Here is a 27,541-nt window from a genome sequence, read left to right on the forward strand (position 1 = left end):
GCGCACTTTTCTCCAAAGAGTTCCTCTTGTGTTTTTAGTGATTCACATTCTTTGTGCATATTGCCACCTACTGGGCAGGGAAGAGAATTTATAGGAAAAAAGGACTTAAATATTTATCTGTTTCTCACCCACACCTATCATATCACTTCAGAAGACCTGGATTTAACCACTGGAGTTGTATGGATAATGTTTATGCTGCCTTTATGTGCTTTTTTGAGCTTCAAAGTTTTGGTACCCCTTCACTTGCATTGTATGGACCAAAAGAGCTGAGAAAATCTTATAAAAATCTTTGTGTTCAGTAGAAGTCATACACATCTGGTATGGCATGAGGGTGAGTAAATTATGAGCAAATGTTATTTTTTTTAGGTGAACTATTCCTTTAAATACAGTCTTGTGCTGATTGATTTTTATAGAGCATGTGTCTCTGATTTAACTCACTAACACAATAATAATCAAACACACCATGCAAAAGTATTGTTTCTTTAATACGTTTCAGTGTTTCAAACAGCATTGAGGATGTTTCCGTTGAATGTTGTAAAACCTGTAAAGTAATCTGAATCTATGAAACCTGTGTTCTTTTTTTGTCTGGATGACTTGTCTCTAAACTCTACATTTTGCATCAGCGAACATCTGTCTCAGTACATGGAGGGCTTCTCTTCTCCTTTGGGGTTAGTTACTTTTTCCAGGTTTTTGCTGATGACATCATAAAGTTCAGCCTACAACAAACAGTCACAAATGTATCAAATCAGTTATCACACCACAATGGCCACAATTACAAAACCATCTGCATCTGTCAAACAAATCTATGTAAAGGACTCACGTAGAATCCACGTATATCAAGCACAATCACTCTGATCTCGAAATATGCCGCTTCATCTTTCTCGTGCACTAGAGAACGATAATCCATCTGTAGATTGAAAAGTCAATACTATAGTTGCATAAAAAGGGAAACATGAAATTGTTTGAGATTTTGAGCTCAGCGAATGTCAGACATGGATGGAGCTGAAAGCCAGTATTTCCTTTAGCTTATGTTTCATGTTTAAGAGTGTAGAACACCTCAACTAGCAATGTTTCATTTGTTTGCTTTAAAGGATTATTTCAGTGTGTAAATCTGATCAACACATTGAAGTTGCTCATCTGTTACATTTCACAAAGACCATATCGACATACAAGATCATTTGATTATGTGTGTTTAATAGTTCAAATGTCCTCTGCTGACTGTCATGTGAAATTCAGTCATAATAACTGGACTCATATCTGTTTAAATGTTTCAGCTCTTAGAATGGTTTGTCACTCATGTCAGCAGCTTTCTCTTTTGAAGAATCTGTTTTAGCTTGAAGGTTATTTTGACTTTGCCAAATTCCATTTAAATGGCATAATATTGAGAGAGAACTTAAGACAGAAATTTTTAAGCATCATTTGACAAACTTATGTGAATTTCAAAACATCACCAAACTTTTTTTTTTAATCATTAAAAAAATATTTTTTTTATCAAAAAATTATTCATACAAATAATTGATATGGGATCTGTCAGTCTTACCACATGGGTCTCTTTGGAGGCTTTGGCCACTGCATCGCCTCTCTCTGAGAAGTACCTGCAGAGAAACACAAAATCAACACCTGAATCAAACAGCTGAAATAAGTGAATGTGGGCTGTGAAACATAATAATGAACAATGAATTGAACCAACAGAGAGGATGAACATAAGATTTTGTCATACTTGTTAATGTTGGTCTGAAAACCCTCCACCTTAGTCTTCACAGCATTAATTCTCTCAAGGATTTTTTCCTAGAACATTGAGTAGTCATATTAAATATCCCCTTTGAGATTTTGTAACAAAAACATTGTATGTCATATAGATGCCGAACCATCGATCTTAAAAGGTGAGTTTGGGCCGTAGAAGGGTTTGTTACCTGAATCGCAACTCCAAAATCATTCCCATCTTCTATTTTGGGGATGAGATGAGAAATCCAGCAGGAGACCTGAATGAGAAAACATGTATGTCTAAACATTTGTCATAAAAAATCTTGGAAAAATATTTCAAATTAATCAGTGAGCCACTTTAACACACTTACTGTGATGCAGGTCTCCTTAAGAGCAATTATCTCTGGTTTCACAATATTAAGCAACTTCACAATTTGCTCATTTCCTTTGATGAAGCCGCACTTGGGAACTGCAACAAGAATAACTACTCAATCAAATCAAATCACTTTTATTGTCACACAACCATATACATAAGTGCAATAGTGTTTGAAATTCTTGGACTTGGACTTGGATTCATGATTAAAGTAGTATGCTAAGTAAGCAGGTTACTTTAGTAGTAAAAACCTCAGGAATAATCTGAGTCCATCAATGCAGACTCCTGCAACAGACTCCATAGTCAAACCGTATCGGATCTGATCCTTTTAATCCACCAGCAGAATGAAGAGATGATATGTACTGCTTCATGGACAACATTTCCACTGGCCCAGAAGCCTTCAAAATGTTTTACAAATGTGCAGTTTTTTTCTTTTTACATTTTCTCTTTCCATCACTCTGATAGAAGTTCATCTTCATTATGCTAGAAGGGTGGGGAAACTAAAGAACAAGGGAGTAAAAGATAACAATATATTTGAATCACAATACACTTAAAGGTTAGTTAAGCTCAATCGACAGCATTTTTTGCAAAATGTTGATAACCACAGAAATTAATTTCAACCTTCCTTGTCTTAAAAAAAGCAAAAATTAAGGTTAAATTGAGGGACTCACAATGGGAGTGAATGTGGCCAATTTTTGAGGGTTTAAACAGAAATGTGAAGCTTATAATTTTTTTTAAAGCAATTACAGTAATTCTTCTGTTAAAACTTGTGTATTCAGTGTTGCCAACTAGTTTCAATGGAAAGTAGCTAAAGCCTGCTCGAAAAGTCGCTAAATGTCGCTAGATTACGTCATACGCTAATTAGCATATCCGTGAGGTCATCGCGTCTCATTTGAATTTTGCATAGTGTCCGCCCTTTACATGTGTTTGCTTCTCTGTGCTTACCGTACATACTGTAATACCTTATTAATTCCCTATATCTATCAATCACTCAGAGAGAAAGTTAGAAGTGACAGAAACGTATCTTTTCTCTCACACAGCGCTCAGCCATAACAAACCACTAAGTGCATATTTACAAAAAAAAAAAAAAAACTATATGCATGTTTACAAAAACCAAAACAGATTCGTGATTGGTCCTTGACAACGCTGTTTGCACATGCGCTGCTCATTCACGTCTACGTCAGCTGCCGGGCGGTCAACTGATTGTGCTGCTCCGTCTTCTCACCTGCTCACCTCTCTCTCTGTCAGTCTCTCTGAACAGAGTAGACGCAGAGAGAGGTGTGCCTCCGAGTCCGGGCAGGAAAGCAAGACCACACGCTCGCGGGGCAGTACTGGCGACTTTCTTCTAAGGAAGGTAGCTTAGGTTTGTCCAAAAAGTCGCTAGATTTGTCGCTAGGCGCTTTTTTGAATGAAAGTCGCTAAATCTAGCGACAAAGTCAGTAAGTTGGCAACACTGTGTGTATTATTTGAGCTGTAAAATTGTTTATATTAAAATTTTTACAGTTGTTTTAGGGTTTGTTGACATTACATCATCATGGTAACGATGTTATAAAAATGGCAATAACTTTACACTGAAAAGGTTAGTAAGCGATTTTATCACACTAACATTATGTTAACACACATATTGTTTGTCTTGTGACTATACTTTTGAAAAAGTGAGTATTTTAACGTTCAAAAACTGGCCTCCATTCACTTCCATTGTAAGTGCCTCACTGTATCCCAGACTTTTGCTTTTTTTAAAGAAAAAATAAAATAAATTTTTGTGGTAATCAACATTATGCCACAAATGCTGTCGATTGAGGTTAACTTGTACTGAACCCGGTAGTGTTGGGTTCGAGTCCACCTTAGTCGAGTCCGAGTCGAGTCTTTAAACAATCGAGTCCGAGTTGAGTACGAGTCCAAAAGGGGCCAAGTCGGACTCAAGACCAAGTCCATAACAGGCCGAGTCTGAGTCGAGTCTGAATGATTCTGTTCATGAATCTGAATTAAAATTGTAACCGTAAACTCAACATCAATATTTTAAACTTCACAACTAAGAAAAACAGTTTGTCAATATAAATGTAACAAAAACACCTCTGTTGCCTTTCATATATATATATTTTTATGATTAGTATCCTGCTGAACAAACTTCAAAGTTGTTTCAGAATGAAAGCATATGCTTTAAGTGTATGATGACAAAACTGTCCTTCAACACAATTCTTACTGTGTTCTGTTGACATTTAAACTATTTGTTGCTTTTTCCCCTCCACTCAAACATAGACTAAAGATAGTGAAAGCTGCGTTAGTCATTTTTTAACATTTAATTTAGTTTTATTTAAAATGATCTCTATCTAAATAAATAATAGTCTACCCTGAGATTTTTTTTCTGAATCTTTTTTCTCTATCTGCCGACTGATTTGGGAAAATACATACTGTACAAATGAGTCAACACAGTAGTAATTAGCACTCGCTGAGAAGTTATGTCTCACGATTTGACTGCAAATGCTAAACATCCAAAAACACTGGAAAAGCCCACTGCTAATATTAGGGCCATGTCGTCACGGACATGATTTTCTAGTTAATTTGCAGGAAACCGCACAGTGCAGGGTATTTCTGCATGCTGCTCGTGTACCTAAATCCCTGATGCGTCCGTGTGCATCTCGCAGCATCTGCTGCAGAAGAAAAAATAAATAAAAATAATAATTGATGTTTGCTTAAGTGGCAGCCGCGTTGGTCTGCAATCAGTCTGAAATCTTTAAATACCAATTAAAGAAAATTTAATTGAGCACTTCTTTAACCACAAAAACATGGAGAATAATCATTTTGAGTCATAAATTTAACAGAATTGTCCTTCAAAAGTGTCAGAGATGTAGGTTTAAAAAATATGTGCATAAATTACCCGGTAGTTTACAATAAAAATAAAATAAAATAAACATTTAAAATAAAGATATCATAATCAACTAAATTAATCTCGTTTCATGAAGTTTAACTTCATACACAAACTCTGTCATTGAATAATACATTTATTTTATAGTCTATAATTAAATTATAAACAAAACATTTCACTGCCCAAAATATCCTAAAATTTTATTGTGCATGGTTGAATGTTGTGAATGGTGGACAAATGCTGTAAAAGAATGTATTTTAAGCAGCTCGTCAATGTTTTGAAAATAGTCAATCAATAATAAATAGGTGCTGTTTATCTGTTTAGAGTTGCTGTCTGCTTTAGCAATAACGCTTTTTTCTCCCGACTATTTAAAAAGTTACACAGTTAATTCATCAAGCTATTATGGACCAGTTCAAGCTGACAACACTGCGTGGACCACAAGAGACTACAGAAGCCTTCATGTGTAGACACATTACGCCTAAAAAGACTTAATATCCTATATTAATACTATTTTTATGTATTTTTATTTTTATTTTCTGTTTTTAGTAAACTGTGGGTGACTTGATTCAATGAAGTTCTTGATTTTAAGTTTTGAACCACGATGAAACCACAGTGCGAACACAGTCATGGCTGCACAAACATCACATGCAATTTTACCAGTTGTCAGGTCCTGTGTCATGTGAAACTGCCTTATTTAGTTTCTATTACATTGGATACATACTCGTCTTTATGTTTTCGTCATGCCAGTCACCTCTGTAGTCTATTTTATACAGTAGTCGCTGTAGTAATATTCAAGCATATTGGTTGACTGATGACTGTGCACCCGCGTATGTGTTTGTGCGTGTGTTTGCTTAAACACAGTGAAACAACTCTGGCTACATCTATGACTTCAGGGGCTAATACAGCTTAAATGCAGACAGAGATGAGTTCATTAATTTCTGTTTTGTTATTTCATTTTTTTATCATTATATCACAAATGTCATGGACATTCCGAGTCAAGTCCGTGTAAAAATGCATCTGAGCTTGTCGGTGACAAGTCCAAGTCCATTAAAATTACTCGAGTACCTCAACTCTAGAACCCGGAACATTCCTTTAAATATAAAAAAAGCCACTTCCGTTGCATCCAACTCAAAAGTGATCATCCCCATTCCCTTTGAAGACAATTACCCTCCACAGTGTTTTAGAACTCACTTTTTAAGTCATTTTTATTGGAAATTCGGTTTGGAATGACCCTACAGCACAAGGTTATTAATGTAAATGAAAACGCAAAACATTATTGTAAACTGAAAAAAAAAATAAATACAAAATTACAATTGGAAATTAAAATTACAATTATTTTTCGTTTTTGTTGCGATATGTTTTTAAACCTTTAAACCCGTCATTTATGTAACATGAAGATGCCACTAGATGGTGATAATAGACAGCCTATTGACTTCACTGCATTTGCAACTGAGCGGGAATCACTGCCATCATTGAGAAAAGCAAAGCAGGTAGAAAACAGGCTAGATGTGTCTGGGAATTTTACAGTTATGACACATCGGCTGAAAAGTCACAGTGTTTAGTGGCTTCAATTGCTGCTTGAAAATGTCTAAAGATGTAAGCAACATCTAGTAAATTGATTTATTTATTTTTTATTTATTTCAAATGTAACCTTTATTGGCTTGACTGTTCGTTGTGTTGCAAAATTATGAGGTTAAAACAAAGAGAACTGAAACAATATAACAATATCCAGTAATTCATTCTGTCTTTCTCTCTCTCTCTCTCTCTCTCTCTCTTTCTCTCACTCTCCATCCCACACACACACACACATCAATGCACAATGGTCCATTTTGTCTCCTCAACATAAAAAATGAAAACGTACCTTTCTTCTTCTTTTTATCATCATCTTCATTCTTATCTGTCTCCATCTCCTATTAAAATATTGTAAAATATAATGTAAAAGTATTTGTTTCTTTTTTTTTTCTTCCATCAAGCATAATGCTAATTTCTGAGTTGGATGCTGACCTCGTCCTCAGGAACTGGTGGGTCAGGAATGGGAATGTCAAGGGGTGCATGGAGATACGAGAGGTCAGTGATACTGAACTCATCCCCCTAAAATCATAAAAAAAAAGACAAGCATTTTTAATTATTCTTTTGCTGAAGTAATCTGTTAGTTCAGCATTTTAGAAACAGTACAGTAGCTTAACTGGCAACATGTGTAATAATGAAATTTAATCCCAGGGAATACACTGATAAATGTACAGCCTGAATCCACTGTGAGTCACTTTGAATAAAAACATTTGCCAAATGAATGAATGTGAATGTACCTTCAACAGGTTGTCAAGCTGTGAAATCTTCAGAGGAATGTGATCAGAGAAGAGTTCTTCAGCCTACATACACAACAGATGAAGTTAATGGTCAATGGGCACTTCGCTCAAAAGGAGCCCAAAAAGGACAGTTTGTGGATTCCAAAAGATTATTGAAGATTTAGCTTCTTTAAATTTCCATCAGAATCAGTGTATCAGGACAAACTCAGGATTTGACATAATTTATGATATTTCACAGATCACCGTCATTGTTATGGCATCTGCTCTTTTAAGACTCATTTGCACCGCAGCTGCTGTTGGTAGATTTAACTTTTCACAAAGGAATCGCACAAACTCTGATTGCAAACAGCTGTTTTTAATTTCAGAAGTGCATTCGCTGTGATGGATATGAGGTCAAATATGATCTAACAATGATCTTATATAAACAAGACAGCCATATAAGATCTAACAGAATGAAGGGAACCCCGTCTCTACCACCATGGATCATGGGTCAATGAAGAGATCACTTGCATCTCTACATTAGGGGCAGGTGCTGCGCATGACCAGATATGACGCTGTCGTGCAAAATGTGTGGCATTATTATACATTTATTTTAATAAATAATATAACTTAAACTTATTTTAAGTTTGTCCATTATACAAGACAACAATAGATATTCTTTTGAGAAATTCTATAGTTATTATGGTCTGTTAAAGCCATTAATTTGTTCTCATTTGCTATGCATGAGGCTAGCCCAACGTCCTCCCTGTTAATCAAGGGAGATTTGGAGAATAGGCTTGTTCAAGATGAGCAAAATCTGATCACCGGTGATCACTCCGAGGTGCTGACTTAAGGCATGATAAACAAAAGTGACAGGAAGTGACTTGCTGACAACAGCTTAATGCTCATTGGCTTTAACATCGATAATGTTTCGTTCTCCTCTAAAACATTTTTTTTTTTTATCTTTAATCGCACGTTTTATGTGTATAAATTATATGTGAATATTCCCAACACTCTGACAGTGCGATATCTGTATGGGATATGTGATATTTACAGTTGCAATCGAAGTTATTCAACCCCCCCAAGACAGTAAGGATTTACAAAGGTAAGCTTTTCTGATGACCCAGAATTTTTAAACTTTAAATCTATATCAGTTGAGTGACACATTCAAAGTCATAGTATGAATATATAATCTAATATTTCTAAATAGCAGGATTTTTTACAAATACAGCCATGTCATAATTATTCAACCCCTATTGCATGTAGCTGTTTCTTAAATATGTAAGGCTACACAAGTAATTGTTTTAAAACAAAATTAAGTCATCAATCTGCAATGGCACTTATTTAAGTTTTAAAATGTACGTTTAGTGTTGTAAGCAAAAATGTATTTCTATAAAAATAAGCTGTCTCAAAAGCTAATAGAGGAGATTGTTTCATTACACAAGAAAGGTCATGGCTAAAAGTACATTTCCAAGGCACTTCAATTTCCAATAGACAAAGTTGGCAGCACCATTCATACATTTTTTAAATATGGAACAACAGCAACCTTCTTGGGGTGTGAAAGAAAGCAAAACTTCACCAAGGGAAATGTTGACTTGAATATTCAAGAAGTAATAGGAAAGACCTGTGGAGTCCTGGAAGAAGGTTTTATAGACGTATGACTCTAAACTGAAAATGAGTTTTAGACCCATTGGTCAGCAGTACGTCTGGAGTAAGATGACAAGGTGATGACAAGAACGACACCGTCCCCACAGTCAAGCATGGAGGTGGGTCAGTCCTGTTATGGGGGTGTTTTGCGGCTGCAGGAAATGGCTATCCTGATTATGTGACTGACACCATTGATTCTTTCAGGTATCAGGCCATTTTGGCATGAAGAATGTGATGCCTTCAGTGTGTAAACTGAAGCTTGGTGATCACTGGACTTTCCAACAAGACAATAACACCAAGGATACATCCAAGTTGTCCAAAATCTGGTTCAGGGATAGGTTGTGGAATGTCCTTAAATGGTCCTTTCAGTCCATCATTAAAATCCCATTGTAAACCTTTGTTGGGATTTCAAGAAAGCAGTGACAGCACAGAAACCAAAGAATGTCAATGAGCTGGAAGCTTTTGCTCATGAGAAATGTGTAAAAATTCTAATAGAGAGGTGTCCAAAGCCTGAGAACACTTACCTGAAACATTTATTTGCTGTTATTAAGGATAAAGGATGCTCCACAAATGATTGACTTTGGGGGTTGAATATTTTTGACATGACATTTGTGGAGAGAATTAGTTATTTTTAATTTTTAAATTTGGGTAAACTGAACTCTCTGTTCTCAAAATCACTCAAATGTGTATTAAAAGCTTACTTTGACTGTTTACTGAGGTTTTAGTTGATGTGTTTTAATTCACATCACCAGAATGTATTGCTGGTCAGTGGGGTTGAATAATTTTGATTGCAACTGTATCATATTTCTGAAATATCTAAAATACGTGTCTTTATTAAACTAAAAATGGATGGAGAACACGTCTTATTGGCGAAATAAATACCAGGTACATTGGGTGTCTTTTTCATCATATTTATTTTCATTTTAACGCAACAGAATTTAAATTATATCCACTTTATCAGCAACAGCGCATAAACGTGAATCCCGCGATATCTGCCTTTGATCTCAAAGGTGTCTGATCCACCACGATAAGTGAGAAATGTCCGACTTGACAGCATGTATTGCACTCCTCCCCTGACCGCAGCCATCTACTTTCAGGGTGAGGCGTTTGGCATCTCGAACAAGCCTTATGTCATGCCATTGTGCATAAAGCATCTAATGATAGCCTTAGGGGTATGTTTGCCTTTGCCATTTAGCAAATCAGAAGCTTTGATCATATGTCAACCTGATATGGTCCTCAGAAGTTGCAGCTCTTGAGTGTAGACCTGAGTAGTGAACTCATCATTTCAGTGAATTGTATGCCATTGCTTTGAGGTGTTGATGATACATCGGTTTGTACTAGATTACAATAACTGCAAAATATTCAGTCTTTCATTTTGATTAGATTTATTATATTGTTTATGCGTGTTAGAGAGATAATATGCTTGCACAGTCTTAGACAATTTGCTATATCTGGTTTGCTTTCATGGTCACTTGAGCTTTTTGACATCGATGTGTATGTTTTTGTGTGTTTTTTTGTGTGTGCTGAGATGAAATTATTAGAGATGTTTGTGCATGGCATTATGTTCAGAGGCTGCCCTAGAAAAAATGTATTCATCATTCTGATTGAATGAGTTTCTGTCATTATCTATTTTTATACTTGTATTAATTTTATAAGTACTAGGGCTACATTCAGAGGCGTAGCATTCATTTTAATGGCATTACAATGGTTAGGGGTGGCAATATTTGTGCTAATTTCAGACCTGTATACATTTTTCCTGGGATTTGTCATGGAACTAAAGGAATTTTTGATGTTTCTCTTGATATCATTTCATGGGTGTTTCTCCACTCCTGCTTCCTCCCGCGAATGGTCATAAATATGGCTGCTTTGAGAATAAAGTGATGTCAGTAAAACAAGTCAGTTTGATCAATTTTTTGACTCCCTTGAAACCAATGAGTTTTAGGGTAGAAGTTCTACTTGTCAATCAACCGCTGTGCTAAAACAAGGTTTTTAAACTATGCCGGTTACGTGCAGCTTTAAGTGGGAGTCACGTGACGCCATGTGAGGAGCGGACGTGTAGGCGACAAGCTCTGCACACTTTGCTAGTTTTTAGTTATTTTTGTGTTATAATCCAGTGAGATTTGATACACCCTGCTACATATTTGCTCTTTGAAGTCAATATGTCAAAAAATTCAAAATCCTCGGGCTCTGGAGATATTAAAAGACACTTACGTGCTCAAGCTGAAACCTCTGATGGGCCTGCGGACCAGGGACTCGGTTTGAACGGTGCGGCGGGAGAAATCCAGCGTCAACTGTCCAACATGTTTGTGATGCTGACGAAAGTTGCTGCTGACTTAGAAGATCTCGCTGTAATACGTCGATCGATTATGGCGATGGAAACAAAATTCTCTGAGTTAGTTACAAGAGTGGCAGATGTTGAGTTTGTGGATCGATTATCTGGTGTCATCGGAGAGGGAATTATCTGATAATCTGCCAGCGACCAAAGTTGATTTGGAACACATTCTTGAAAAACTTGAAGATCTTGAGAATAGGAGCCGCAGGAATAACATCAGAATTGTTGGAATTCCTGAGCATGAGGAGGGCAGAGATATGGTGAAATTCCCAGACGAGCTCTTCCTGAGTCTGCTCGACATAACAGGCCATAAACTGGAAATCGAGGGAGCTCATAGAGTCCCAGCTCGTAGATCGGCTGAGGGAGACTGGCCAAATTCCTGAGATCATCCGATAAAGATCTTATGTTATGCGAGGCGAGGAGCAAAGGAAAGCTTTCTTGGAAGAATCACAACATTTTCTTGTTCCCAGACTTTGCGAATTCGACAAGAGAGAAACGTGATCAATTCAAGGAATGCAAGAAACTTTTACATCAATGGAAGATCGCTTTTGCACTGATGTTCCCGGCCAAACTGAGTATAAATACTAAATATGGCCGCAAATTATTTTTATGCCCCAAGCAAGCACTGTCCTTCATTAAAACATTGGAGTGAGTAAGCCATTTGGTGTTTCTCATGTGAGTGGATTGACTCGCTGTCTGAGGAAGCTGGGTGAATTTTTGTTTCTTTTTGTGTTGGTTCCGCCTAGTGGCTGGAGTTTGTTTTGTGGAATAACAAGATCGCTTTTACACTGAAGTTCCCGGCCAGTGATAAGGATGACTGCAAAATATCTACATGCCTACAACAAGCGATGTCTTTTATAGAGTTGATGGACTGAGGAAATCATGGTGTGTTTCTGATTAACATTTTTTTTATTGATTCAACCATTAAATATAAATAGCAGTACACACATATACAGAATCAATATACAACCCCCACTACCCCCCCCCCACCCGACCCCCAACAACACCTCAGTGGTCACACAACCATAGACACACAACAAAAATATATAAATTAATTAATTAATTCAAAAAAATAAAATAAATAAAACAATCACACACATAAAACCCCTACACCTCTTTCTCGACTGTCCCTCCCCGAGAGCCCTCCAAAAAAGACAGATATCTGCCCCACTTCTTCACAAACATGTCTAGACTCCCCAGTCTTCTGGATACCCCCTCCTCAAGAGCTGCCACTCTGGCCATCTCTGAACACCACTCCTGAAACGGGGGCGCTCCAGCCGACTTCCAACTCCTCAAAGTGATCTGTCTGGAGATCATAACACTAGTTAGGACCCAGTTTTTCATGTGCTTATTCTCCAAATTAATGACTGCCCCATCTCCCAAGATACAGAGTCTGAGGCAAAATAAAATTTGAGAGGCCAAAACCTCGCACATAAAACTCTGAACCCTCATCCAAAATTCTAGCATCTTAACACATCCCCAAAAAGACATGGGTTGAGTCTCCATCTTCTGATTGACATCGCCAGCAGGTGGGTGTGTCTTTAAGACCAAGCCTATGCAATCTAGAGGGGGTCCAATAGACTCTATGTAAAATCTTAAATTGCATGAGATGAACCCTTGCGTCTCTGGATGCAGATTTGACATTTTTTAGAATCCCAGCCCACTCTCCCTCCTCCAAAACCAAATTTAGATCTTTCTCCCATAATCTCTTAAGAGAAGTTGAAGTTCCGTCTCCCAGACTCTGAATTAGTATGGAGTAATACACCGATGCCTCATGACCTTTTCCAAAAGCAGTAATCACCACTCCCAGAGTATCTGCCGCTTTAGGAGGGTGTAAACCACTCCCAAAAACAGTACAGAGCAGGTGGCGCAGCTGTAAATACTTATAGAACTGAGATCTAGGAATCCCAAAAAGTTGAACCAAATTTTGAAAGGATCTCAACACTCCATTCTCATATAGGTCACCGAGTGTAGTAACCCCCCTCCCAATCCACTCTGACCAGCAAAAATTGGACTTGTTGATGCATAGTTTGGGGTTCAGCCATATGCTCGAGGCAACATTTAAAAAAATGTCAGAATTAAACAGTCTGGACACTTTTGTGCATACCGAGTTCAAGTACGAGATAACAGGATGTAACTTAGCTTCTCCGATTAATTTGATAGAAAGGCTCTGCTGTGGCAAAATTGGGGCAAGAACTTCCTGTTCTATACAGAACCAGGGAGGGGCTCTCTCAGGTGGAAGCGACCAATGAGCCAAATGTCTGAAACCGAATGCATAATAATAAAATAAAATCTTGGGTAGGCCTAGACCACCTTTGTCAATCGGCCTATGTATCTTATTGAAATGTAATTTGGGACGCTTACCATTCCAAATGAAGGACTTTGCTATGCTATCAAATTGCTTGAAATAAGAGAGGGGGACATCTACAGGGAGAGACTGCAGTAAGTAATTGAATTCTGGAATACAATTCATTTTAATAACATTAACCTTTCCAATCATAGATAAATGTAATGAAGCCCACCTGCCCACATCGCTCGAAAACTGTTTTATTAAGGGGTCAAAATTAACTTTAACTAAATCACATAAATTTGCTGGAAATAAAATACCCAAATACTTAATGCCCTGTTTGAGCCACTGGAAAGCTCCCGGCTGGAAAGCCATTTCTGGGCAGTACGCTGTCAGAACCAAAGCTTCAGATTTAGAACAATTGACTCTATATCCTGAAAACTTAGAAAAGGAATTAATAATTCTGTGGAGGCAAGGCATAGATCTACTGGGGTCAGAGACAAATAATAAAATATCATCTGCGTAAAGCAAGAGTTTATGCGCCATACCTCCCGCCACCACCCCTGGAAAATCATTCTCATTTCTTATCGCGGTTACTAATGGTTCCAAGGCAAGACAGAACAATAATAGGGAAAGAGGGCAACCCTGCTGGGTGCCCCTATCCAAAGTAAAATAATCTGAAATTAGTCCATTTGTTTGTACCGCCGCTACTGGGTGTCTATAAAGTAACTTAATCCATCCAATAAACGTACTCCCAAACCCGTATATTTCCAAAACCTTAAAAAGATAATCCCATTCTACCATATCAAATGCCTTTTTGGCGTCAAGTGAGATGGCAGCAACCGGAGATTGTTCATTCACTACTGACCATGATATTGATGAGACGCCTAATGTTATCAGAAGAGCTGCGGCCCTGAATAAACCCCACCTGATCTATATGTTTAAGAAATGTCATAACTTTACTTAATCGATTAGCCAGAATTTTTGACAAAATTTTTACATCTAACTGGATCAGGGAAATTGGAAGGTAACTTTTACACTCGCTTGGATCTTTGTCCTTTTTAAGAATCAGACTGATCCGGGCTTGTGTCATGGTTGGAGGAATCTTTCCATTCTTTAATGATTCAGTATAAACTTCTAACAAAAGTGGAGCCAGTTCTGTAGCATAAGATTTGAAAAACTCAGCAGCAAAGCTGTCAGGCCCCGGAGACTTGCCTGTAGATAAGGCCTTAATAACCTCGCCAAGCTCCTCCAAGTTTATCTCAGAATCAAGATAATTTTTTTGCTCAGTTGTCAGTTTAGGGAGATCTAATGGTTCCACAAAGTTTCTAATATCTTCATCAGTAGACGAAGACATGGAACTATAGAGATCAAAGTAGAATTCTTTAAAAGCATTATTAATATCAGTGGCCGAGGTAAATATTTCACCACCAGCAGATTTCACTGAGGGAATGATAGAAAAAGACTCTCTCTGCTTTATATATCTAGACAAAAGTTTTCCTGCTTTGTCCCCCGACTCAAAGTATGACTGTCTTGCCCTGAATAACCAAAACTCCACTTACCGCGACAAAATAGTATTATATCTGTATTTCAATTGAGTCAATTCTCTGAGGCCATCGGATGACAAGTGGTGCATCAACTCTGCTTCGGCATTTTTAATATTTCCTTCCAACTTCATGAGTTCTCGTGCTATGGATTTTTTAGTGAATGAGGCATATTGTATGATCTGACCCCTAAGAACCGCCTTAAGTGCCTCCCAAGCCACGCCCACAGTGGATACTGAGGACCAATTGGTCTCCATATAAACATTGATTTCAGTCTTTAACATTTGTTGGAATTCAGGATTTTGCAAAAGGGACACATTAAGGCGCCAACTATATGATTTATTTTTCTCCGTATGCGGCACCACCTCTAAACTCACCAGGGCATGATCTAAGACTTAAGATATTTCCAATTGAGCAATCCACAACAGATGAAATGAGGGACTTGGATTTCCAAAGAAAATCTATTCTAGAATAAATCTTATGGACTGATGAAAAAAATTAATAGTCTCTACCAGATGGGTTCAAAAGTCTCCAAATATCTGAAAGACCAAGATTTTTACACATCCTGTGAAGCGTCAATGTTGCTCTAGGGGGCTTACACACTTTTGCTTCACTATGATCAAGGACTGAATCCATCAAAAGATTAAAGTCTCCTCCCAATATTATATCACGAGGGGTGCCAGCGGTTTGCAAGATCCCTTCAAGATCTATAAAAAAGCCCTGATCATCAGTGTTAGGCACATAAATATTAGCCAAAATCAACCTTTGCCCTTGAATTTCAGCTAAAACAATAATGACTCTTCCTAATTTATCTTTAATCTGTTTGAGACATTTGAATTGTAGATGTTTATTTACCAAAATAATGACTCCCTTGCTCTTGCTTGAGCCAACACTGAAGAAAATATGCCCATCCCATATCTTCCCAAATTTTCCCGTTCGCTGCGGAGAAAGGTGTGTTTCTTGAAGAAACACTATATCATATTTCTTACGTTTAAGAAAAGAAATAACCTTCCTTCTTTTTATGGGGTGCCCCAACCCATTCACATTCCATGTGGAGAGAGACAGTACACTGATATTAACATTTGACATATTGATATAATAAAAAAAAAAAACTGTGTCAAAAACAAAATTATACAGACCACATTCCCCATTAGTGAAACAAACAAACCCCGAACTTCCCCCCAAACAAAACAAACAGAAAAAAGAAAAACGTGCGCATTAACCCTGCGCACAAGAGCGCTAACTGGCGACAATCCCTCTAAACTTAAAAGGTCCGTGAACGCCCACGAGCACCCACGACAACTTTACCATCGGATTGCTCAATTTTGCCTCACAAATTTGTGAAGCAAAATTACATAACAGAAAATACTTTGTAAAATAACCCCCAGCCAAAAGGAAGAATGAACACAGAACATGTAGATTAATTCACAGAACTGTTTTAAAGGCGTGATCCTCCACAAAACAAATTTTAGCTGATATAAAACCGTTCAGCTTCACGGAGAGACAAACGAATGTTCAGTGAGCTAGCTTTTATGAGTTCAGCGTTTGACGTAATCATTCCAGTGTCCCGTAAACGGAACAAGCTCCAGCCGACAGGCGGAGCCAACACAAAAAGAAACAAAACCGACATCCCGGTTCCCCGGATGGTCAAGTCAATTCACTCGGAGGCCACATAAAAGTATATACCATGACTTACTCAATCCGTCAACTTTATAAAAGACATCCTTTGTGTGAGCATGTAGATATTTTGCGGTCATCTGTAGTGTCCACTCTGAAACTGGCCAGGAAATTCTATGAAAAAGTAATCTTCCGTCAATGCAAAAGCTTCTTTAAGGAAAGTGTTATTCAGAAAACAAACTCCAGCCGCTAGGCAGAGCCAACGCAAAAAGAAACCAAAATGACGCCCAGCTTCCTCAAAAGCCAGAATAAGTACAGCGAGTCGACCCACTCACATGAGAAACATTCAGTGGTTTACTCACCCATTGATTCAATAAAAGACATTGCCTGATTGGGACATGTAAATACTTTGCGACCGTCCTTCGTTTCTATTCTCAGTTTGGCTGGGAACATCAGAGCAAAAGTGATCTTTCACTGATGCAAGAGTTTCTTGCATTCCCTGAACTGATCGCGTTTCTCTCTTGTCGAACTCGCAAAGTCCGGAAACAAGAAAATATTATGATTCCTCCAAGAAAGCTTCCCTTTGCTCCTCGCCAGGTGCAATACGAGATCTTTATTGGATGACCTCAGAAATTTGGCCAGAATCGATCAGGGCCTATCTCCCTCAGCAGATCTCCGAGCAGTGACTCTGTGAGCTCACTCGATTTCCAGCTTGTGGCCTGTTATGTCGAGCAGACTCGGGAAGAGCTCATCTAGGAATTTCACCATATCTCTGCCCTCCTCATGCTCAGGAATTCCAACAATTCTGACGTTATTCCTGCGGCTTCTATTCTCAAGATCTTCAAGCTTTTCAAGAATACGTTACAGATCAACTTTGGTCGCAGGCGGATTAGCGGTTAATTCCCTCTCCGAAGACTCCAAATAATCGATTCGTTTCTCAGCATCCGACACTTCTTGATATTTTATTTCCATTGCCGTAATCGATCGACATATTACAGTGAGATCCTCCAAGTCAGCAAGAACCTTCGTCATCATCACCGATATGTTGGACAACTGACGCTGGATTCCTTCTCCCGCCGTGCCATCCAAATCGAGTCCCCGGCCTGTCGGGGCTTTCATCCTGAACACGTAAGTGTCTTTTAATGTCTCCAGAGCCTGATGATTTTGACTTCTTTGCCATGTTTTACCTCAAAGAGCAAATGTGTAACTGGGTGTATCGAATTTCACCAGATTATAACATGAGAATAACTAAAAATTTAGCAAAGTGCGCAGAGCTCGTTGTTCACACATCTGCTTCTTGCATGGCATCACGTGACCTCCCATGGTATGTTTCTTATGTGGCCTCTGAGTCAACTTGACTCGTTAAATATACACTTGACCGTCCGAGGAACCTGGACTCCTGTTTTGTTTCTTTTTGTGCTGGTTCCACCTAGCGGCTGGAGTTTGTTTTGTGGAGGAACATACCTTCAGGACAGCTGTGGATGAATCTGCTTGTTCTTTGTGCTTATGCCTTCTTTTGGCTGGAGTTTGCTTTACAAAGTATTTTCTGTTATGTAATTTTGCCTCACAAAATTTTTATAGAAGCAATGGGCTTGAGCAATCCGACGGCAAAGTTGCTGCGGGGGTTCTAATAGGCGTGCATGGACTCTTTGAGTTTAGAGGGATCGCCGTCGGTTGGCGCTGTCGTGCGCGGGGTTAATGTGCACATTTTTCTTTTTTCTGTTTGTTTTGTTTGGGGGGAAGTTCGGGGATTTATTGTTGCACTAAAGCTGAAATGTGGTCTTTATCATTTTGTTTTTGACACACAATTTATTTTTCTATTATATCAAAATGTCAAATGTTAATATGAGTGGATTGTCTCTCTCCATATGGAATGTGAATGGGTTGGGGCATCCTATAAAAAGGAGGAAGGTTATTTCTTTTCTTAAACTTAAGAAATATGATATTGTGTTTCTTCAAGAAACTCATCTTTTCCCATAGGAAGCTGAAAAATTTGGGAATATATGGGGTGAACATGTTTTCTTTAGTGCTGGCTCAAGTAAGAGCAGGGGGGTCATTACATTGATAAACATCTACAATTCAAATTTCTCAAACAGATTAATGATAAATTAGGAAGAGTCATTATTGTTTTAGCTGAAATTCAGGGGCAAAGGTTGATTTTGGGTAATATTTACGCACCTACTGCTGATGATCAGGGCTTTTTTATAAATCTTGAAGGGATTTTGCAAGCCGCTGGCACCCCTCATGATATAATATTGGGAAAAGACTTTAATCTATTGATGGACTCAGTCCTTGATCATAGTGAAGCAAAAGTGTGTACTTGGAAACATTTTAGTCTCAGATCATACCCTAGTGAGTTTATAGGTGTTGCCACATATGGAGAAAAATAAATAATATAGTTGGCTCTTTAATGAATCCCTTTTGCAAAATCATGATTTCCAACAAATGTTAATTTATTATCTTGATGTTATGTATAAATGTTAAATCAATGTCTATATGGAGACCAACTGGTCCTCAGTATCCTCTGTGGGTGTGGCTTGGGAGGCAATTAAAGCAGTTCTTAGGGGTCGGATCATACAGTATGCCTCAGTCATCAAAAAATCCAAAGTTGGAAGGAAATATTAAAAGTGCCGAGGCAGAGCTGAAGTGCCGAATGTCGTCTGATGGCCTCAGAGAATTGACCCGATTGAAATACAGATATAATACTATTTTGTAGCGGAAGGTGGAGTTTTGGTTATTCAGGGCAAGACAGTCATACTTTGAGTCAGGGGACAAAGCAAGGAAGCTTTTGGCTAGATATATAAACCAGAGAGAGACTTTTTCTACCATTCCCTCAGTGAAATCTGCTGGTGGTGAAATATTTACCTCGGCCATTGATATTAATAATGCTTTTAAAGAATTCTATTTTAATCTTTATAGTTCCACATCTTCGTCTACTGATGAAGATATTAGAAACTTTGTGGAACTATTAGAATTCCCAAGCTTGACGAGGTAATTAAGGCCCTGCCTACTGGCAAGGCTCCGGGGCCAGATGGCTTTGCTGCTGAATTATTTAGATCTTATGCTACAGAATTGGCTTCACTTTTGTTAGAAGTTTATACGGAATCTTTAAAGAATGGATAGCTTCCTCCAACCATGACACAAGCCCGGATCAGTCTGATTCTTAAAAAGGACAAAGATCCAAGCGAGTGTAAAAGTTACCGTCAAATTTCCCTGATCCAGCTAGATGTAAACATTTTGTCAAAAATTCTGGCTAACCGATTATGTAAAGTTATGACATCTCTTATACATATAGATCAGGTGGGATTTATTCGGGCCGTAGCTCTTCTGATAACATCAGGTGTCTAATTAATATCATGTGATCAGTGGCGAACGATCAGTCTCCGGTCACTGCCATCTCACTTGATGCCGAAAAGGCATTTAATATGGTAGAATGGGATTATCTTTTTAAGATTTTGGAAATATATGGGTTCGGGAATACTTTTATTGAATGGATTAAGTTACTTTATAGACATCCGGTAGCGGCGGTACAAACAAATGGATTAATTTCAGATTATTTTACTCTGGATAGGGGCACCCAGCAGGGTTGCCTTCTTTCCCCATTATTGTTCTGTCTTGCCCTTGAACCATTAGCAGCCGCAATAAGAAAGGAGGATGATTTTCCAGGAGTGATGGCGGGAGGTCTGGCGCATAAGCTTTTGCTTTACACAGATGATATTTTATTATTCATCTCCGACCCTACTAGATCTATGCCTTGCCTCCACAGAATTATTAATTCATTTTCTAATTTCTCAGGATACAGGGTCAATTGGTCTAAATCCGAAGCTTTGGCTCTGACAGCGTACTGCCCAGTAACGGCTTTTCAGCCAGGTGCCTTTCAGTGGCCCAAACAGGGCATTAAGTATCTGGGCATTTTATTCCCAGCAAATCTGTGTGATTTAGTTAGAGTTAATTTCGACCCCTTAATAAAAAGGTTTTCGGGCGATGTGGGCAGGTGGGCTTCATTACATTTATCTATGATTGGAAAGGTTAATGTTATTAAAATGAATTGTATTCCAAAATTCAGCTACCTGCTCCAGTCTCTCCCTGTAGATGTCCCCCTCTTATTTCAAGCAATTTGATAGTATAGCGAAGTCCTTAATTTGGAATGGTAAACGTCCCAAATTACATTTCAATAGATTGCATAGGCCGATTGATAAAGGTGGGTTAGGCCTACCCAAGATTTTGTTTTATTACTATGCATTCGGTCTCAAACATTTGGCTCTTTGGTCGCTTCCACCTGAGAGAGCCCCTCCCTGGTTTTGTATCGAAAAGAAAGTTCTTGTCCCTATTTTGCCACTGCAAAGCCTATCTATTAAACTAACCGGAGAAGTTAAGTCACACCCCGATATCTCGCATTTGCACACAGTATGGACAAAAGTGTCCAGAGTGTTTAATTCAGACATTTTTTTAATGTTGCCTCGAGCATATGTTGGAATCCAAAATTACGTGTTAATAAGTCCCCTTTCTGCTGGTCAGAGTGGCTTGTGAGAGAGGTTAATATACTCGGTGACCTATATGAGAGTGGACTGCTGAGATCTTTTGAAAACATGGTTCAACATTTTAGGATTCCCAGATCTCAGTTCTTCAGGTATTTACAGCTGTGCCATCTGCTCTGTATTATTTTTGGGAGTAGCATACAACACCCTAAAGCGGCAGATACTCTGGAAGTGGTGATTACTGCTTTTGGAAAAGGTTATGAGGCATCAGTGTATTACTCCCTGCTAATTCAGTGTCTGGGTGATGGAGCTTTAACTTCTCTCAAGAGATTATGGGAGAAAGATTTAAACTTGGTATTGGAGGAGGGAGTGTGGGCTAAGATTCTAAAAAACATAAAGTCTACATCTATAGATGCAAGGGTGCACCTTATGCAATATAAGATTTTGCATCGATTCTATTGGACCCCCTCTAGATTGTATAGGCTTGGTCTTAAAGACACACCCACCTGCTGGCGATGCCAATCAGAAGACGGGGACACAGCCCATGTTTTTTGGGGATGTGTTAAGATCCAAGAGTTTTGGTTGAGGGTTCAGAGCTTCGTAAGTGAAGTGGTTGACACTCGGTTTTCATTTTGCCCCAGATTGTGTGTTTTGGGGGATGGTGTGGTCCTGAATGTGGGTGATAAATATATGGAGAGCTGGGTCCTGACCGGTGTGATGATTGGTAGGTGGTTAATCCTCAGGGGATGGAGGTCGTCTGGTGCGCCCTCGTTTCGTGAGTGGTGCGTCGAGTTGGGCAGGGTGGCGGCGTTTGAGGAGATGGTGTATAGAAGGCTGGATAACATGGATATTTACATTAGGAAGTGGGGCGGCTATCTAGCCTTTTTGGAGGCTCTTGGTGGGGGCAGCGGAGAGGGACTAATGTTTTTTTTATTATTATTTATTTATATATTTATTTTTTATTTTCTATTTTATTTTTATGTCTCTAAATATTTTCTGTTTTATTGTCTATTTGTGTGTCTTTGTCAGTTGACTTTTGACCACTGGAGTGCTTGTTTGTGCCAGGTGGGGGTGGGGGGGTTAATGTTCGAGGGAAAAAAAAAGTTATGATTTCATGTGGTTTGATGTTGCATTTTCTGTTATGTCTATGTGATTTGCTGCATGGAATCAATAAAAATTGCTAATAACAAAAAAAGAAAATTTGAAAAAGTGCATACATGCACAGGTTCACAGAACTTTTTCAGTGTGCCTGATATCAACATAAAGTGTCACTGATGAGAAGCACACACAACTCTGAAGCTCAGTTAATACAGGTACTCCAATAAAATAAATTACAATTCTGCCCTAAACATAATGTTTGTGCCTAGATTAAATGCAAGCATTATTGGAAGAAACTCTGCACCCATTTTTAAGCGTTCTTTTTATGATGATACTTTTTACCCTTTATTATCATGCATTAACACACTGACTTAATGACTGATGTATGCAGTCATGAAATCTCTCCTCAAAATCCAAACACAATTGGTCAAAAGAAACACATATTATTACCAGGTGTAAATGGCGATGGCACCTGTTAGTACACATCATAATACAGGGTAGAGGTCTGCATTCCCGCGGAACTCCCGCAGGGCTCGCGGGACCTGATTAGATTTCTTGCAGTGCAGGATTATATTTCCGAGTAGAAGGCAGGAGCGGACGCTACTTGCATGAGATGTGGACGGGAGCGGGCAGTTTTATAGTAATTAATGAATGAAAAAAAACAAACAAAAAAATGATACTTGTTATTTCTTTTACAACGTAAAATAACTGTGCACACAGCTTGTTTATTAAATTATCCAATATTTAGAGCAGGCAGGTAGACAACGGCTTTAGAAGAATGGCAGAGCAAAGCGCACATACTGTCATCAAAGGATGTGAAACTCAGACTAGAAAATGGTCAATTTAGTGTTAAGAAACCAACATCGGGCAATTCAAATTGGCATCATTTTCACACATCATCTGATAATAGTAAAAAGTTCTTTGAGTACACATGTTGTCTATTTGTATGGCTTTTGCTCTATATGAAAAACAAATGCGGGTTTTAGGGAACGAGAGCGGTTGGGAACATAATCAGTGTTCGGGTGCGGGATAGAAACTTGCAGGAGTGGGCGGGAGCTTGATGGAAAAACCAGTCCCGTGCAGACCTCTAATACAGGGAATGCACAGCTCACACACACACACACACACACACACAACGGGAGTGAGAGTGAAGTCAAAATTGATGCACTAGGTTAAAATGATTTTCTTGTTTCTTTTTTATCTGTCAAAATGATGGACAGCATTTGGAATTATCCGTCAATGTTTAAAAAATCGATAAACGACAGAGAATTTTCGGTTACAGCAACCCCAGATTCATGTTGGGTTAAGTGACTGTTTGTGCCCCACTAGAAATGAGCCTCATGAGACGCCACTGGAAAGAACATACGAATAAAAATAAGGTAATACTTCTAATATTAGGCTGTCTATGTCTTTATTTTGATTTCAGTAAGTAACTTGTTATACCAAAATCATTATTGAGATTGAATATTCAATATGATTATACTGAAGTAACATATTATTTATGCAGACCAATAATTTAGTAAAGTAGTAAAGATGCATATTTCATTTTTATATGGCACATTTGTTAGGCTTTAGAAGTGTGTTTAAGTTTATCACAATGTATTATCACTGTAAGTATTATTTGAAGAAACCTGCTGAAAAGACCCGGAAGTGCGGTTGTCTGCGGTCTGACGTAAATTTTTCATGATACCAGTCAAACAATCAACCGTGTATGGTACAGTACAGCAATACTTAATGAATTACATAAATATGCATACCTGCTTATATAGAGACTCGCGGTAGTTTTCAATCTGGATAAAGAAAAAAAAGTAGTACAATTATATACCTTTGTCCCACACAATGATCGTGCATTCAGGTGCTTTCCGTGTTTCTTTCACTTTCAACATTATGGACGAGGAAGAGTGACTCGATTTTTCATATAAAGACAATTCTAACAGTGCTTTATGTTCAATAATCACCAAACAAACGTCCCTTTAAAAACATCTTAGAGAAGCCATTTTTATATCCATGTATTTATATTGTCAACAACCTTAAATGCGTTTACTATAATCTATAATACAATAAAATACTAAATTATCTTACCTTCACTGCATTATCAGTGTTTACCTTCAGTACTTTAGTTTTGGACATATTGAACGCAAACTATCAGAAACAATGAGATGAGTCTTTCTAGTTGATCAGAAGTCGTTCAGTAGTGCGCGCAGATCACTTTCCCTACTAGATACTTTCGGTTTTATTTCACTGACGCCCACTTTTGTAAGATATACACACAGTTCACGAAGGAATACAATGAAATGCAATAAAAACAAAGAAAATTGCCTTTGTGTATGTTTTTTTTTAATCATCTTCTTACGTTCGTAGATGACTGCTCGAAAGCCTGTGTTAATGTATTTTTTTTTAAGAATAAACCTTATCTCATTCTTAAATGAATGAGCCGTGTAACCGTGTGTCCACGAGCACAGACACTGTTTTTCTTATTCTGACATTATATAAAATACTTTAAAGTTTTTATTTTCTATTTTTATTTATTTATTTTTGCTCTGAAGACAAGAATATAATAATATCTCCAAGATGTCGGCTTAAAGGGATAGTTCACCCAAAAATATAAATTCTTTCATTATTTACTCACTCTCATACATCCCAGATATGCCTTTCTTTCATCTGCTTAAACCCAAATGAAGATTTCTAGAACAATATTTCAGCTCTGTTGAACCATACAATGCAAGTGAATCCGTGCCAAAATTTTGAAGCTCCAAAATCCACAAAAGGGCAACATAAAAGCACTCCAGACAACTCTAGTGCTTAAATCCATTTCTTCAAAAGCTATATGATAGATGTGGGTGAGCAACAGACACTGACGTGCACAGAACGGGGGCAGCAGGGGTGCAAAAGGTGCCCTTTTGATCATCCAGAAAAAGGGGAGAAATTGTAATAATTAAATTAAAATAGTTAAAACAAAATAAATCTCGTCATAATCTCACAATAACAGTAATAATGTGTTATCGTGAGATTTCTTTGTAAATCGCTGGCGTATTAAAGAAAATTAGGTGGAGGTGCCTTTAAGAGCGCTCTACAGCAGATCGGGGGCGGAGACCAATCGCATGTGATCCTCCCTATGCCTTATACTCACTCTGAAGCGCTAAGCCCTTGAAGTGGGTACTCTGAAGGAAACATGGCATTACTGTATGAATGTACCCTTCGCTAATAGTCTTGTAGAAGGGCCCTCTGAGAAAAGATTCATTTTCTCACTTTCGTTTTGAACGAGCTTTCGAGCGGCGTCCCCTCCCGCAGGAGTGCCCTTCAAGGAAGCAAAAAAATGCAGTTTTTTATTTGCCCCAGAACATCGAATTGCTGTTACTCCAGTGGTTAAATCCTCATCTTCTCAAGTAATCATCTTCTCAAGCAATGTGATAGGTGTGGGTGAGAAACAGATCAATATTTAAGTCCTTTTTTACCTATCAAGTAGGTGGCTGAATGTGAAAGTGAAAGTCACTTCCACATCAGAATGTGGAAGTGATAGTGATAGTGTAGATTTACTGTTAAAAAAGGACTTAAATATTGATCTGTTTCTCAACTACACCTTTCATATCGCTTCACAAGAAAAGGATTTAACCATTCGAGTCTTAAGGCCTGAGTATACTTCTGTTGTCCGCATTGCTGTTCGCTCCGCGCACAGTATGCGTAACGGCAATTTCATCAGTCCGCACGGCCTGAACATGCGGCCCAGATTTTCTCAACCCATGGACAGCGTCCTGGTCTGTGCGCATCGTCAGTGCATGCGCCAGCTATTGACTGTACTAAAAACAGCTGTGACAAAGCAGCTGAAGTGGGCATGTGTGGAACGCGTTTATATTCGTTCGCAGTCAGAAGAGTATACTCAGAAAGGCAGCGCGGTCGGCCGGGTGCGATACTATCCAGAACGCAGAGAAACAAAGTATACACGGGCCTTTATGGATTATTTTTATACTGCTTTTTGGGCCTTCAAAGTTCTGGTCACCATTCACTTGCATTGTGAGGACCAACAGAGCTGACATATTATTTTTAAAATCTTAATTTGTGTTTTGCAGAAGAAAGAAAGTCATACAAATCTGGGATGGCATGAGTGTGAGTAAATGATGAGAATTTTCATTTTTGGGTGAACTAACTCTTTAAGAGCATTTTATCAGGAAAGCATCATAATCTAGATTTACAAACATTCTAAATCATAAACGTCTCAAAGACATCTGCTGAATGTCTATTTGACATCTGAGTGCAAAAAACATCTGACATCTGAAAAAAAGTCTTCCAGATGTAAACACACACATCAAATAGATAAATGTTTAGGTCAGTGGTTCCCAACATTTTTTCCAGGAGACCCCTATTTTAGCATTCAATATCCTTAACGACCCCCCCCCCCCCCCCCCCCCCAAAACACACTAGCAGACACACATTTCATTTACTGACAGGAATTACATAATCAGTTAAGTTTTTAATAAATGCAACAACAGCAGAATGAAAACAGTTAGCTGCAACAAGCAAGGAAGGATACATTTTTCTTTGCAACAACAGGCTCCACTTTTTTTTCTAAAACTGACAAAAAAAAAAAAACAAACAACAGGAGCAAATTCTAATCTGTTAATGTGATTATCAATTAATCAGAGAAATCACCTCATGTTATCAAACGAATTTATCAATTGTATTATTAACCTAAAAAACTAAAAACATACATCAAATAATTTAAGAACAATAACCAAATATAAATGTTATTTGCATATTTAAAAATTATATACAATTATATGCATATTTATTCATGCCATTTCTTGTATTCCTGATTGAATGGTGCCTTTTTTTAAGTGTGAAATGCTAGTTAATGTGAGCTCTGGGCCTGCATTTCTTGAGCTAGAGATTGGATAGCAGGCGTGATTTTCGTGACAGCCAGACGAAAGTCATTGTTTCACGTCTAGCTTGTTGCGTGCCTTCGTTTTAATGGTTACCAGAGGTAAATGCAGTCTCCGACAGATATGCTGTGGCAAACGGCAGGATGAGTCTGGTTGTGAAAGGTGCGCAAGCTTAGGCGCGAAGTCGGGTCCTTTCACGAGCCAGAACCGTTTGTACCCGTGTTCGGAAAAGAATCTCCTCAGAAGAGAATTTGTCTTAACATCCAAGAGCTCGTCCTCCTCCTTTGGGGTGAATGGATCCATTACCCATGCGCATTTGGCGACATATTCATCAACATCCGAGAATCGTGACTTCATCTCCTCCTGTCGCAGTTACATGTGACGTGTGAACTCTTTTCTCAAGGATTCAGGTAAATTTCCCTCAGTCTGTTTG

At 38.3% G+C, this 27,541-nt stretch overlaps 1 protein-coding gene across 1 annotated transcript; it reads right to left on the bottom strand.

Annotated features, from left to right (window-relative positions):
- Positions 1-464: 464 nt before the first annotated feature.
- Positions 465-24,478, bottom strand: LOC127427146 (proteasome activator complex subunit 2-like). Its single transcript, XM_051674572.1, has 11 exons — positions 24,314-24,478; positions 23,989-24,021; positions 7,250-7,312; positions 6,948-7,034; positions 6,805-6,853; positions 2,076-2,173; positions 1,914-1,982; positions 1,721-1,788; positions 1,541-1,595; positions 821-907; positions 465-716 (listed from the first exon to the last, which is right to left on the bottom strand). Exons 1-11 carry the CDS (start codon positions 24,359-24,361, stop codon positions 636-638), a joined length of 738 nt encoding a protein of 245 aa, XP_051530532.1. The 5' UTR covers positions 24,362-24,478; the 3' UTR covers positions 465-635.
- Between the last annotated feature and the right edge of the window lie 3,063 nt (positions 24,479-27,541).

This window comes from Myxocyprinus asiaticus, chromosome 36, assembly GCF_019703515.2.
Source record: "Myxocyprinus asiaticus isolate MX2 ecotype Aquarium Trade chromosome 36, UBuf_Myxa_2, whole genome shotgun sequence".
Lineage (NCBI taxonomy): Eukaryota > Metazoa > Chordata > Actinopteri > Cypriniformes > Catostomidae > Myxocyprinus > Myxocyprinus asiaticus.